General features: G+C 35.8%; 2 protein-coding genes across 2 annotated transcripts in view; both read left to right on the top strand.

The window, feature by feature from the left end:
* LOC145679030 (uncharacterized) overlaps positions 1–7,808 on the top strand; it is a 26,866-nt gene extending 19,058 nt beyond the window's left edge. The window contains exons 2-3 of the mRNA XM_081749632.1: positions 7,297–7,713; positions 7,800–7,808. Of these exons, the coding sequence (XP_081605758.1) occupies positions 7,297–7,713; positions 7,800–7,808 (426 nt within the window). The remainder of the gene's footprint in view (positions 1–7,296; positions 7,714–7,799) is intronic.
* Positions 7,722–16,539, top strand: part of LOC145694693 (uncharacterized) — a 21,745-nt gene continuing 12,927 nt past the window's right edge. Inside the window, exons 1-3 of the mRNA XM_081771211.1 lie at positions 7,722–8,504; positions 11,674–11,740; positions 15,378–15,434. Coding sequence (XP_081627337.1) covers positions 7,813–8,504; positions 11,674–11,740; positions 15,378–15,434 — 816 coding nt within the window. The 5' untranslated portion in view covers positions 7,722–7,812. The remainder of the gene's footprint in view (positions 8,505–11,673; positions 11,741–15,377; positions 15,435–16,539) is intronic.

A 16,539-nucleotide genomic window follows, 5' to 3' on the forward strand; every position in this document is an offset into this window, starting at 1 on the left:
ATGCACATATTCCATTTTTTATTTTATTTTATTTTTATTTATTTTATTTTATTTTATTTTTTTTCTTTACGAAAGTTACCATTGAAGAGACTTTCAAGTGCCAGCGGAATGACCTTCCTAGGATTATCCCCATTCTTCACTAATTTAAATCGCAAGCAATGTATATACTACATTGTTCAAAAGCGAATATTTTTCACGAAAGTTATCGCGGAAATAACTTTCAGAATATCGGGACAATAAGGGGGCCTTGATCTATTTTAACTACATGCATTAGGATGCTTGTTAAGCTATAAACAAACTATACTCTTTATTATGACAAAATCTAGCAATTTTGGCGAACGTCTTTACAGAAAATTATTTTCTTATTGTATTATTTAAAATATGGAAATCCCAAAGTCTGGGGTATTTGTTCCCGTTTACCCTACTATTTTCAATCGCAGCAAGTGAGGATTGTTTGAATGCGATAAAGAAGATAACTGTAAACATATTTTAATAAAATCGAATAATTTGTTCGGTAGGTTTCACTGGAAAATTATTTTGTATGAGCATGTTCAAACGTGCAACATCGGGTAGAATTTTCTCCTTTTACCTCACGTAAACTTGATGTATTGCAATCCCAAACAGTTATATTTCTGCAAGTTGAAGGAAGTATCAATAAAATCGCATGCCGTATTAGACACACACACACACACACAAAAAAAAAAAAAAAAAAACAGCCCTAACAGGAAATTACCTTTCCTGCATATTTTTATATAAGAATTTGTTTTACACATTATTCTTGGGTTATTGGATTTAAATATTTATTTATGAAATATAAGCAGAATCAGCTGAGTCGTTTTTGATAAAACTGATTCACATTCGAGAAGATGGTCTAGAAAGATGTCACTCGCAAGAGTTAACTACTACTCCTGAATCTTATAAAAGCCTTAAGTTTCAAGTCTTGTCTCTTATCATTACTAGGAAGTTAATAATAAGATTATGTGCGATGTACTTCGTATTACTTAGTGTACTCTCGAAATCAAATTTATTAGTGATATCTCCTTATTCTGTTAAACTTTTTTATCTTAAGACAGAAGGTTGCAATGCTGATTTCAGGAAAAAGAGAAAATTCATTCAACCATGAAACACCAGTTGTTAAGAGATGTGAAGTGCGATAATGGCTTGCTGAGGCTAGAAACCTGATTAAATATTGAGAGTGTATTTGAAGATCATGCAGATGATAACACGTCCCGTTCAGGGGACGTTTACCCAAAAATACTTTTTAATACTCGCATATATACACTTTAAATAACATATTTTTTTACTTTTGTAACTGTCCGTTCCGTTAATCCGTTTTAAAAAGGGAAAAATAATCCGTCACAGAGTCTCTAATTTATATTGTGTTGCAGCGAGCATACAACGACCAGATTCCTTCAGCGCGGCAATTGGAGCAAATGTTAAGTCTCCTTTCCCATATCTCGGAAGTTAAAGGGACTGGTCGTTGCAGTGCTTCTGCAACACAGCACGGTTTCCAGTGAACGAGAAGGATTTTCGCGCTAAATAAGAGTTCTGAATTTTCTTTTACTAGCAATTAACAAATGGAATTTGTTTTTATGCATTCATATTTTTAAATTACGGAACTATACTGAAGCAAATCAATATAATGACAATTAAAAAAAAAGTGATTGCAGAATTACAAAATAAGAAAGAAAATATCTAGTAGAGGAGAAAACAAATGAAAGTAGACCCGCATTTACAAGTTAATTCTTAGCTTACATTGATAATGAAGGCTTCTTCTACAGTAATTTGTGAATCAAATATTAATAAGTCAGTATGTAGAATCGCTCCCCCTTCCCCTCTGGGGATAGTATTTTAGTATAAACATATTTCTTTTATAAAATAAGTGTATTTTATAATCTTGATAACTTTCCACATAAAACTGTTTGATGGGAAACGCCAGATTGAATTTGGGACTAGTTAGCAATGCTCAGGGGCATAGCCACGAGGAGGGTCCACCGGGTCCGGACCTCCCAAAAATTTCGAAACTCGACTAACATATGTAGATTTTCTTAACGAACTATACTTGTTTAACAGAGAAATGATTGATGTAGGCTAAATATTTTATTTTACACCTCATCATGTAGTCTTTCTTTTCTTATAAAAATAATCATTCTATCAGTTTTTCTATAGGTGACAGTAAGTAAGAATTACTTATCGTCTTTTCGGGTGCAGTATAAGACAAGTTCCATATTATGTAGACGTATTGCACCTCCCTCAAATACTTTGGGCCCCTCCCAGTTAACATTTCTGGGTGTAGAAGTGGCAGTGCTGTTTGTTTTGATGTTCTTTGATTTTTGGCTTCTGTTACATACTGATCCTTCATCTGGCGGGTTTCGAGGTTTTCTTTCCAGAACATACCACATTGGTAAGCATTGTTTCGCCTCATGTGGAAGTATATTGTGTTCATCGTACATTGCGTAACAACCAAGACGGGTGATCTGGAATGTAGTTGTTTTCTTTTACGCACATGTGTGTGTTGATGTATGAATATGTGACATTCGGAATTCATATACCAGTACCTCTTTTGTATCGGCTGTTTTGGTTTTTAATTATTAGGTTTAATTTTATTGTGTGTGCTTTAATTCTGTAAATAACCTACAAATTCTGAATGAATTGCACACCATGACTTCTGTAAATAACTTACAAAAAACATTGACCAGCTTTCAACTGAGGAAAAATTTGCAATTAAGGCTTAGACAAAACAAGCAAAGGGCAATTCAGGAGAGTGTTCGAAAAAAATCCAGTTTAAATTTACAGGATATCTTATGGCAGTAGTGTTGTTTGCACCAGATACATTTCCAAATTTATTTTAAATTTTCCTGGATAAACGGTGAATAAAGTGTGTTCAATGTACATTTTTTATAACACTAATCTCTGCTACGAACTCTCTTCAGTCAACGTTGAAGAGGAATTCGGATCACTGTCAGGGACTGAGTTTGCTAGAATGAATTGTTCGCAATAATCTAGAAAAATTAGTGAATCTACAAAGCTTCTGAAATTAATATTAACTGTACCTATGGCGTCAGCAAAAGACGAAATTTTTTTTTCCATACGAGAAGAATTGACACTTTCAAGCAATTGAATGTCCTGAGAAATGTTATCACCATTGGTTATGCTTTCCATCGAAAAAAATCTGACAATAAGAATACCAGAATTCAACCAGCATGTATTAGACAGATTTGCTCCAATCAAAGAGAGGGGAATGAACTTACTAATTAATTAAGGTGATTAATCGGATAAAATGTTCTACATTTTTTATTTTTTAAAAACAGAATTTTATTTAATTTAACATGTCACATAGCATTTGCATCTAAAGTTATGCTGACTAGTCAATAAGTCAACTTTATATCTTCTGTCTCTTACCGTTCGTACTGCAACACCCGAAACCACAATCCACCGGCCGCCACTGTAAGGAAGACTGTTAAATATCAGACATCCTGTAACGGCATGATGTAACATCTATGGGCAGTGCCTATGTAGCATACGGATAACGTATGCTCCGTACTGATTTCTGTAGTAAGCAAGAGGATTTCGTACATTTGTACAATATACCGCTGTCCGGAGAACTGATTTTTCTCAGTGTAGTTACGTCACGTAATTCAAAATCTACTGATATTTCTAATAGACATGGAAACTTAAAATTTGGTACAAACGTAAGAATTAAGACACAAATAAAGTGGAAATCCGAAAACTGGAAATTTTCTCATGCAAGGGGGAAAATTAGGGGGTAAGTTCAGAATTACATTATAGTTACGTTACTTGATCCAAAATCTATAAGGTTCTTCGGAATTTGCCGCAAATGTAGGATTTGTGGAACAGAAAGAGAGGGAGGGGAAGTCCGGAATCTAAACATTCACATTTAAGAAGGTAATTAGGGAGACATGTTCAAAATTACACATTGTTACGTCATTTATGACAACGATTCATATGTATACAGTGGTTGGCCAAAAAAATTTAAAATGTTTGCAAAAGTGTGAAAATCATACCTAGTATGGTGTGAGGCCTCCTTTTGCATTCAAAACAGCTTGGATCCGACGTGGAATGGACGTATACAGCTTCTGAATCGTGGTGTGTGGAATTTTGTACCATTGTTCCTCCAAAACATGCTCCAGTTCCCTAAGGGATGCTGGTGGAGAGTAATGAGACCGAACACGCCTTTCTAACTCACACCACAATGACTCAATGATGTTCAGATCTGGTGATTGTGGGACCCAGGGGAGGTGTCATGCTTCTCAACCTGGTCATGCTCCTCAAACCATGCTTTCACCGATTTTGCAGCGTGACAGGGTGCCAAATCATTTTGGTAGATGCCATCACCATCAGGGAACAATATTTGGGCCATGGGTGGAACCTGGTCCCCCAAAATGGCCTCAAATGCCTTAGCATTCATCATTCCATGGAGGGCATGATGGGACCTGCAGAAAACCACGATATCACTGCCCGTACTGTAACAGAACCACCCCCATGCTTTACAGTTGGGAGCAGACAGTCTGTATCATAGGCCTGCGACGGTATTCTCCACACGTAAACACGACAGGTTATTGGAAACAAGGTGAAGGTCGATTCATCGGACCATATCAAGTGTTTCCACTGCTCATGAGTCCACGCCTTGTGGTCCTTGCACCAGTGGATATGCCTCTTCGCATTTACTGCTGTGACCAGGGGTTTGGCGATAGCGGCCCTGCCATGAATTTTCATTTTATAAATTTCCCGTCGCACTGTTTTCGATGATACTGGATTCTGTAGGCCGGAATTGAGTTCAGACGTAATTTTCATTGCAGTGGTCTTCTTTTTAGCTGCTACAATCCGTTTCAATGCCGTCCGGTCCCTATCTGACAGGATTGTCTTTCGACCACTGTTGTGCTTTGCAGACGTCGTTTGCCCATGAATTGTGCATGCCCTCGTGACGTTGGACACAGTGCCTTTCGACACCCCCACAATGTTCGCCACTGTTGCCACTGAAGCTCCAACCAGCCGGGCACCAACGATCATGCTTCTTTGGAAGTCTGTCAGGTCGTCCATTTTACCGCACCATTTTCACACCACGACACTCACAGGTGAACGTGTTACTGCTGACGGAAGGTCCACATGACACATGTACAATGGAGGGCCAAACTTACGTATTCTGTATTAAGTGTTTTTAGATTTTTTGTCTACTCCTATATTTCTGTTTAATTAGAATGTAAAGAAGAAATCAGGATAAAAATATCACCAAAAACATAAATGTAAAAGATACAGCCAAGTTCTCGTACATTTGCCACTTTGTTTGGTTAGAAAAAGTATACAGACCTGAAGCGATGCACAATTATATCGAAATTCGGAACTCGGAATATGAAATTTGCAGCGTTAGTGCTGAGAACAACTTGTTAGGCAAAAGTCTTTCGAGGCGATACGGCGTAGTACTTTTTTTTTTTTTTTTTTAGCACTAAAAATCTTTTCAATTTTCGGATTTCAGTGAAACGGGAATTTTTAAGATTTTCATTATTGAACGCTTCTGTGTAAGTATTCTGAAACGATGGCGTTTTATTAAAATACCAAAATTGGAAAATTAAATTTACTACAATTTTAGTGCTGAAAACAAATTCTATACAATATCACTTCGAGAGGCTTTCGCCTGACAACTTGTTCTCAGCACTAAAGTTCCAAATTTCATATTCAGAGTTCCGAATTTCGACATAACTGTGCATCGTTTGAGATCTACATTCTTTTTCTAGCGCAATAAATTGATAAATGTACGAGAACTTGGCTGTATTTTTCACAATTATGTTTTCTTGTGATATTTTTATCCTGACTTGTTCTTCACATTTTAATTAAACAGAAATACATTTTTGACTGTTTTGAACACAAATTTTTTTTATTGATAATATAAATACATATTTGAACCATACTTTAGTTTTAGGTATTATTTGGGCGTAAAGTGAAATAAAAGCATAATTTTGGTAATATTTTAAAGAAACTTCCACTCATAAATATATTTGTCATTATATGCAACGAGGAGAAGACCATTTAGTTTTTCTCATTATTGTTAGGGTTTTGTGAGTAAAGCTTTGGCATTATCTAAAAATATCGGACAAGGTGTTTCGTTAGAATAATCAGACAAGGTGTTAAGAGATTGTATGAATAAATGAAGAGCGTTACTATGAAATATAAATAATGTGTGTTTGTATTATAACCTTCAACGTAGATTCTTTATCCTACTGACTACGCCATTTGTTCGAGAGTCAATTTATATTTTATACAAAGCAAGGTATTACTTTAATTAACTTCCCAAATCTACTAGAATCTACTTACGATACTACTTTCTTTTCACTCTTAACCATTAATTGACTTATACCACTACGCCCAATTAAGCAGGAACCTTCCTGTATCTCAAAAATTATTACAATAACTATGACCACACTTGGCATTACCATAAGCCACTAAATTATTAAAAGCCAAATATCTTGGCTCATCATCTAACAAAACAATATCCACACTTGGCTTTTCAACCTAATTATCAACAGCCACATATAGCTTATCAACCCAAAATATAAATTGCCACACAGCTCTTTTTTCCGTAACATATAAATAGCTTCAGCCACTTATGACTCCGTTCCGACATCAATACAAATACACATTATTTATATTTCATACTAACGTCTTTATTTGCTCATACAATCTCTCAACACCTTGTCTGATTATTCCTACGAAACACCTTGTCCGATATTTTTAGATAATGCTCAAGCTTTATTCACATAACCCTAACATTTATGAGATACGCGATATGTTACAATCGATTCTTCAGAGCTTAAGAATATTTATTCAAAACAAATTAATTTCATAAATGTCTTAATGAATTGCCAAAATGAAAATTTTGTTAGAAATTTTTCTTAAATACTTAGGCCATATTTGGCCATTTTTAAGACATAAAGGCATGCATTTTCAAAGATTTTATTTGCTAGAAATCCGAGTCCTAGTGATAAGGAAGTAATTCTACCGTTGATTATAGTAACAAGTACGTTAAAAACTTTTTTTAACAACGAAATGTAGGCATATATAATAATGCTACCTTATAGCTTGTGGGAAAATATGTGCACATTTGAGATTTTTAGATAAAAACAAAAATAATTAGAGAAATTTGTTTCTTATTCAAGAGTACAAATCTTAAGTGCTTCCCTTGTAATTTACCATTATGCAGTCAACATTTCATATTGTAATTTTAACTAACATTAATGTAATTGAGAGTTTATGTAATGTTTATTTGTTTTTCTCTTCTAGGTAGTTTTATTACAACAGATATTACAAGTAAGTGCAAATCCTCAGGGCTTCATTGGATATCCATCGCATTTTTCACCTTCACGTTCATCAAGTTGGAACCCATTTGGCTTTCAACATAATTCCAATCGAAGATATCACACACCCAGCACAAGCTTGTTGAGTTTATACCATCCGACAGATCGACACACTCAAAATTCTCAAGACACGAAAGCTTCAACAACAGGAAAGGACAATAAATATTCAACTACAGAACCACCTCAAACTAGAGTATCTCAAACTTCATCTTCAACAACAACTAGAACAACAAGCTCGCGTTTGACTACAAGAGGCCATGTAGAAACTAGGCGGCGTGTTGAGCAAGACACTTCCTCCCTCCATATTGGAAATTTACCTGAAGGAAACAGCAGAACGTCTGGTGTAAATAACTACTTTCCTTCAGAAAATCATCATATTCCAACCGAAAGAACAGTAACAAACAAGAAGCAATTCAATTCTACCAGTAGTGCACATGATTATATGAGTAATTTAGGTGTACATACTGTAGGACCAGAAAAACACTTGGTATCAAGTCACCATCACAGCTCACAATCACAAACAACTCGAAGGACACCTACTAGAGACTCGTTCGAAGATGTGTCACCAGAACGAACGAATCAGAGAAAGCATCAACATTCCATAATGAGTGGACATCATCACGAAACACAGAAGCATGGTCATGTTTCAACTGTTTCATACGGTAATAGGAAAAGTTCCAGTTCTCATTCTTCACACAATCACAGACATTCTCAAACCACTCACAGACCTGAGACACAAACTTCAGTTTACAGACCTTCCGCTCACAGTAATGTCAAACATCATTCATATCCACACAGAACTCATCAGTCTACAAAAAGACCTGACAAAGAAAATACACATTCTGTTTCTACTCATGAAGTCGATAATAGGTTTCAGTCTCCAGGTGCTGCGACAATACAACAATCAACTTCTAACAACAAGAACAGAAATAATGGACCTCAAACAATTATAAACAAGGCACAGGTCACACCTTTTCCTAGTGATATAACCGCGCCATCGAAAAATTCAACAATGCCGTCTACTGAATCAAAAATAGTATTCCCTGACAGGCGATTTCTACCTACAATTAAAGAAGAAACACCTGATTGTGCGAGAGGAAGTACAATTTGCCTCGACTCAGAAGAATATCCAGGGTAAGTATCTTGATTATTTCTCTAAAATATGTAATTGAAAGTTTGACAACAACTTAAAAAAAAAAAAAAAAAAAAAAGAGAGAGAGAGATAAGGTCGTTATTTATTCAAGTTTGTACTTCTTATATTTAGGTGGCCAGACAACGAAGCAATCGAGATCAACTGGTAGAGTTGAGAAAATCTAATTTTTGAGATTTCAATGCCTGATTATAATTATTATTTTAGTTTTTCTATGCTAGATAACACATTTCCTGTGTTGTCCTGCATAATGCACACAAATTTATTTTCAGAACAAAGATATTTAATGATAAGAGAAAGATATCTGATTTGCAATTCAATTGTCTTTTTATGTTATTATAGTCTATTATTTTGCACATCACCAGAGGAAATATGCACAATAGTACAGACAATCTAATATTTGAGTTATAAACTACAAAAATTCTTGTATAGTTCTGGTCATGAAAGGTGGGATTGTTTTTTCCAGAGACCTACAAAAAATAATGTAAGTTCTGGTCATGAAAAGTGGGATTGGCTTCCAGAGACTAAGTCCGAAAAAATTATACTAGATCCTTAAGAATTTCATTTAAGTCTGGCTCTTTTTCCCTGCATTTTTTTCCAGTGAGAGGAGAAAATTGAACTGTAATATTGTAGTATATATATATTAGAGGCGGATCCAGGGGGGAATATAGGGGCTATATTTCCCCTTGACCCTCAAGTGTACACTGGATAAAATGGGCTTCATCCTGCTTTACACTGGATAAAACTGCAAACTATTGTTTAGCCTCTCTTTTGATCATATTCTGGATCCGCCACTATATATATATATCGGTAACCAAGCAAATTCTGTCGCTTTTTCACCCACCATCTTGGAATATCGATATGTCAGCTAAGACGTACCTGGGCGATCAAAAATAGTTCCCATCAGCGTCGATGACCTTCTGCCAACGTTCTAGGCTATGGATTCCATCGCGGTACAACGTGATGGGTCGTGAAGCGAAGGAGGTATCAAGTGTATTTTGCATCTTTACTATGAATTTGAACTGGCATCCTCTAAGATGATTTTCCAAGGAACGGAAGGTGATAATCGGACGATGCAATGTCCGGGGAGTATGGTGGATGCACGAGTGTTTCCCATCCAAGGCGTGGAATGGTGTCCCGGGTCATCCTAATCACGTGGGGCTTAGCATTGTCATACAACAAGAGGACGCCTTTGCGATTCAGAAGTGATGGCTCCAGAGTTTTGAGTTTTTCTTGAACATGGTTCAACTTTTGACAGTACAGAGTTGCATTGATGCTCTGACCAGCTGGTAGCAGTTCCCGATGCACGATGCCGCGATCAAGTCCACCAAACACACAAAAGGACCTTCCTCTGGTGCAGTGCTGGTTTGGGCTGTTTTGGATCTGGTTCATGGGACGCTAACCAATGATGATGGCGCCGTGGAGCTTCGTACAGGACCCACTTCTCAGCACATGTCGGCACCCTGTCCAGAAATGACTTCTTCCTCAGACGAGACAGCAAAGAAACATGGGAGTCTGCTCGCATTGCCTTCTGGCATAGAGTCAAATCATGTGGGAGCCATCGAGCAAAGTTGTAGTGCTTTCCAAGTTGATAGAGGTGCTGCCGAATGGTTTCTCCACTCACACTGAATTGTAGCCACAGTCCCTCACATATCTGGCCACTGTTCGCCTCAATTGCCGCCTGAAGATCTTCATTTTGTACATGTGTTGGTCTTCCGTTATGTGGTGCGTTTTCGAGTGTTTCATCACTGTCTTTAAACTGGTTGAACCACCGCTGCACTGTCCGCGTAGTCACGACACCTTCATCAAAGGCCTGTCATATCTTCCGCCCCGCTGCAGCGGTCTTTGACCGCAGTTTGAACTGGTATAGCATACACGCCCTTGTGACTGTCTGTGGAGATCCCATGTTCACTCTGTCCTTACGCAAGTTCACGGTGTAACTGAAGACAGATCTCCACATAAAGCGACAGAACTTTCTTAGTTACCTATCTATCTATCTATACGCCTATATGGCTGGATTTAGGGGCAGTGCAAAAGTGCATGTTCACCCCCCTTCGTTGTAAATATACACTATTTAAAATGAAAAGCTAGCAGTGAAAATAACTACACTTTCCGAAACTTTGTGCCATCATGTTTCCGTTTGAGACTTTCAGAGCTTTGCAAAAGCAATATTTTAAGTCGATTTTCTAAAGGTTGAAGGAAAGGGATTCACCAAGCAAAACAATATAACATTTGACAAGTGCGGAAGAAAACAGATGCCAGGATGAGAGAACAGCATTTTTTCCTGCATAACACTTGCGATCTCTTTAAAATACTTTCCTCCGTTCTATGCATCAGTGTTGTTAGGGGTAAAGAATATTGTCACATATCACTTTGAAGAGTTTCAGTATGATTGTTTAGTTTGATAGTTACTGGTGCACCCCCTCAAACAATCCTGGATCCGGCCATTATATATATATATATATATATATATATATATATATATATATATATATATATATATATATATATATATGTATGTATGTATGTATGTATACGGTGTTAATGAACTATACCGACAAACTGTAAGAGATGATTCCTCACATCAAACTAAGAGAAAAAGTTCATTTGGACCTATGGCGAAAAGTGCATAGTTTCAGAGCTAGGGCTGTCCAAAATCGCGAAAAAGCCAAATTTCAATAGGCCTTTTTTTTTTCAAATTCGATAGACTGTGGATGGTGGTCCTTATCAGTATAAAGGAAGTCATGCATACGCATTCCAAAAATGTATATTTACTTGCAATATCAGTATTATAACCTAGCATAAAATAAACCAAACTTGAATAAATTTGGCTGCACAATAGACAACTTACAGTCATGAAAAGTATTGTTATTTTAATGAGTACTGCATATGAATTATTGACAATACTTTCATTTTGCTACCACTTCATCTTAACTTTAAATGCATTTGGAGTAACTCTTAAATTAATTTATCTTCGATTGACTGAATAAATTCATGGCTCTTCGCGTTGGTTTCATTTACATGTTCGCAGTTAAAATGAGATATTTTAAAGTTTATTTTTCAAAGTGCTAGGAAGTGAAGTAGAATTGGTATCATTTAATTTAAGAAATTAAACAATTTATGAAATTACTTTATAATTTATTTTCATTTCAGCTCACTTATAGATAGTCTAATGGAATTATACAAGAATAAATTCTTGAGATATTTTCAGAATGATACGGTAAGTCATACTTTATGCACTAAAAGGAATAATAGCTAAGCAACGCTAGTTATGTAATTTAGAAGTACAGCTTTTCCAGAAGAGACAATAAGCTAATATGCTATATAATAAGTTGATACGTAATATATTCGTGGTAAAGTTTTGTACAGGGTATCTTTAAAGTTCTTGGCATAATTCCGGGAAGTTGCTCTTTAGATTTAAATTAGACGGAGAAATATGTTGCAACACAGATTAGGAAACCTTAGTTTTCAAGTTACGTACGGTCCAAAAGCACGTAGGTTTATTTTCAATAAGTATACACAAAATATTCCAATATTACCTCTCAGTATAAATATATACATTACCTCGATTTTTTCATAGTTCTTCGAGCACAATACCAAATACTTGATTTAGCCATACAACAAAAACACAAAACTGAAACTTAAATCACTTTATTTATAAGCTATTGTATTATATTCTTCTACATTGTTATTACGGAGTGTTTCCACATGAAGCACTTGAGACGAATAGATCATTAATTTGTGCTTCAAGCGGAATTCGACAGAGTTCAAATGAATTGTGTATGTCAAACAATTGGTCCATAATTATTCAATGATCGGGGAAGACATGCTGGTTAGATGTGCGAATATGCCATCATTCGCGAATTTTGGTTGTAGACAACCGATCAGTGGCGCTTAATTGGAAATCAAACCTTTCTGTGACAATCGTCAGTGCATTCTTACGTAACATTTTTGTATATTATAAAGTAACTTCTCCCTGGCCTCTATACTTATTCGGAATTAATTCGCTGCAAGATCATATGTGGGGTCAAATAAGGTTTGTATTCCTTTACGGAGCTCACATTTTGAACATTTCCTCTAAAGTTATGTGGAAAATAACGTACGATTTTACATTACTTTATACCGTGGAAACCAAAGCAGTTCATGACTTACGTTGAAAGACGTTTCTAATCCTTGTTTATCTATATCTAAGGAACACATTTCTGAAATTTTGATACGTTTTCTGAGGCATGCTTAATATTACATCATATTTGTAAATTGCTGGTAAGTTGATTTTAGGAACGTTGGTTTTGCGATATTAAATATATTAAACTCGAACTAGATATAAGTAGAAAGATAGTAAAGGTGGAAAAATCCTTTTGGGAAGAAGGTAAGTATAATTGTGGATTGGTGAATAAAGAGTTATGAAGCTTTTTGTGTGGAGAATCGTACTACATTTCGAAAAAAAGAAAACATCAGAAAGAATGATGAAAAACTATTAAGGTTCTTAAAAATTTGGGCTTGGAGAAGAATGGAGAAAACTTGCTTGGTGAAACGAAGAATGAACGATTGATAATTGATTGATCTTTTTTCACCACCAAGGCAATACGACAAGGATCCTGGTGTTTAAAGTGGAATGCATACCAGTTCTCAGCTTTCCATCCCAAGTAATGTAATATAAAGAAGCACTATGCGCGTTAGCATGGTAAGATGTTATTGTTGAGTTGCTGCCTCAAAAGCTCCTGATACATGCAGAACAACCCCTCATTGATGTAAACTACAATGTATGAATACAGTTCAATGAGAGTTGTGGATTATGTATCATATAAAATTTATTGAGATTTGTAAGAAAATGTGTATCCTGAGTGGAATTACTGAGATTGTGAGATGGTGTATGTGATGGATTTGTGAAAGTTTGACCGTATGTGTAGAATGGAAGTCGAGATAAAGTGGAATAGATTGTGTCTCAGAAGTTGACTGTGTGTCTTTAGAGAGTACAAAACAAGTTGTGTTCTATTCATAGATATGGTTTAATGAGAAGAAAATTTCAAAACACATCTATACTCTCGATAAGTCCTAGTACGAAATATGTTTAAAGTTCTGAGGTCTCCTATAATTTTTTTCAGGTACTGTGAACAGATAGAAGGATGCAGTTCATTTTAAAATACGCGGAGAATTTTTTTTTTTAATAGAAGGGAGCATCGTGCAACATTTGTAGTTCCTGCAGTTATCACTAGAGTGAGCAGCGTTTTGGATACCAAAACTGATGACATTCAGTCTGCAAGAAATGCGTGTGATCATCCGTTTTCTCCAGCTATATGGTGTGAAATCCATCGGTATTAATCGACAATTAAGTGAGAACGGTGGTGAAGGTATAATGGATGTGAAAAATGCGTTTGTTAATGCGGAAGTGCAAAGAAGGTTTAATGTTGTGTGATCACGAACCCAGCATACCTCGATCATAGACAAGCCAGACTGACAATATGATTGCATGAGTGGACGATGCTGTTTCTGAAGACTACCTTATAGGTGTGAGAGGTATGACTGATATCTCCTCTAGATTTAGTAAATCCATAGGATCTGCACTAACCATTCTGGAAGAAGACCTGAAGATGCAGAAAGTTTCTTGAAGGTAGGTTTCCCCGAATGCTAACTGTTGACCACAAGTATGTATAAATAACAATGTGCCAATCAATGTTAACATGTGATGACGTCATGAATGGTACTCTCTTTCCGTTAATTGTCAGAATGAATGAGACATAGATTCCTCTTTTCAATCCTGGAACAAAACGACATTGGAAGTACAGAGACTCCTTGCCATCAAGGAATTTAAATTTCGTGTTACAACCAGTGCTCAGAAAGTGATAGTGGCTATGCTTTGAGGCAGCGAAGGTTTGATCCTCACACTAAAGTGACGGCTGCACTTTACGAACTTGTTTTGAAGCATTGTAAACGAAATGATCCGAGAAGATTGTGCATGTGCTTTTCCATAAACACAATACTCCTGCTCATTGGACATGTTCAACACAGCATTTTCTTTGTAACAATAACTTTGAAGTGCTGTATTATGATCCCTACTCAGCAGATCTCACTTCTATGATTTTTGATTGTTTCCGACAATGAAGGACACTCTGCAAACGTTCATTTTTCTTTCAGGCCACTCCGCCATTAGCAATTTTCCAGTGGTCAAAACAGACATTTAAAAAATCGTTCTTGGCTACCATAGTATCATGGCGTCGAATTTGCAAAAAAAAAAAAAAAAAAAAAAAAAAAAAGCATCTACTGAGAGATTTGAGCAGTGAGATAAGTTTCATATTCCCGAGGTAAGTAGTGTCTGAGATAAATAATAGGAGATTTTAGAACTTGAGTGTACCTTATATAATTCATACTTAAATAATCTAGAGTATAGTTCTACCCTACAACAAGAATAGAGCCTTCCAAAATCACAGAATCTAGACATCACGTAAGTAATACTTGGGAATAGTAGTGGAAAAGAACAACAATATTGAGTTAATTCAAAAGAGCGAAACAATTAGAACACCACTTACTTCTGTTAAGTCAGTTACATGACTATATATGGTAGAAAGTAAAAGAGAGAAAAGCATTGGAATTTGTTAACGAAAAACATTATGTCAACATGCAGTAATTAGTGTAATGTTTTGTATCATAGCTCCACAATTTGTACCAATTGACTTCTTAAAGATGGCTGAATCTTTATGATCAGATTAATGGATTTGATCAACGCACTTCCCTTAATGAGTAATTTTATTCTGGATTTTAAAATAATAGTAGTTAATGATATTGTTCTCATTTAATATTCAATGAAATATTTGATGCTATCTTTTCCTTTATTTTTACAATGTTTCTTTCTTTTTCAGATCGACATTGAAACCCGTTTTAAAGATAAGGATGAAGTGGAACTTTGCCCAATGAAGGTGATGCATCAAGTTTTACTATATATTTTTTATCATTAATTATTAATTTCGTCAATTACTTCTTGTTTTATGGTAAAACTAGATACTAGAAGGTTTTTAATTTCACATGTGACTTACTTTATATAAGAAACATTGTAAACTTTATGTCCTTTAAAATTTCTGTGCCTTTAGTCTATTCGTGAAATGATGTATTTTAATGAAAGTATCTCTCAAGAATAAGTGTAGGTGAAATATTGGAAATATTACACTTTTAGCAGTTAGGATCATTTTCAGTACTCTATAACGTATATAAATATAGGAAAACATGTGAGTCTCGCTTCATAGTTGTGAAACTACGGTAATTTTCAAATTATGTGAGCTCAATATTGAAACAGATCTATAACTACCGGCTGCAATAGAGGGGTAGAGAGAGAGGTAAAATCTGTTCACTTGAAGGTGATTCATGGGTGTAATCAGCAGGTTTATCTAGGAGGGGCCCGTCGTTTGTAAGGGGGAGCAGCTACAATGTACAAGTAAAAAAAAAAAAATGTGTTACAGATAGTGATTTTGAGGCCTGAAGAAAATCGGAAAATTTTGGTTTCCGTTTATAGCAGTGTTGTTTTCTGAGCTGCTTTCCGTGCTTTCTTTCTTAAAATACTTTAGTAAAGACATACTCGCCTTTTCCTGTGTACAAGATAAACAAACTTTTCAGCGTGGTCATTTGGGGGTCCAGGAAATCATTTGAGGGGGCCTGACCCCGATGGGCCCCCCTGTGGCTACACCCCTGAGGGGATTACACATCAGAAACAGTTTCTTGGTATGTTTGTAATGTTATTTATGTAGGGATCAATACTGAAATCGAAAGTTCTACTATTTCTTACTACTTCTGGTTTCAGTAGAAGTATAAAGCTGAGATGAAATCTATTCTTCGGATACTGAATTCACATAGAGATTTTTATCGTCTCCTATTATCGTTCGCGTTCTATTGGAAGCATATTAAAATTAAAAGTAATAATAGATTTCTGCCATTTCCGGTTGTAATAGGAGTGAGGTCGGACATAGAAATCATTCTTGTGATACTGCCACTTCTCGTTATTTATTTCAGTTTCTAACTATGATAATCGGC

This window comes from Thermobia domestica, chromosome 1, assembly GCF_964235325.1.
Source record: "Thermobia domestica chromosome 1, izTheDome1.hap1.1, whole genome shotgun sequence".
In the NCBI taxonomy this organism is placed as follows: domain Eukaryota; kingdom Metazoa; phylum Arthropoda; class Insecta; order Zygentoma; family Lepismatidae; genus Thermobia; species Thermobia domestica.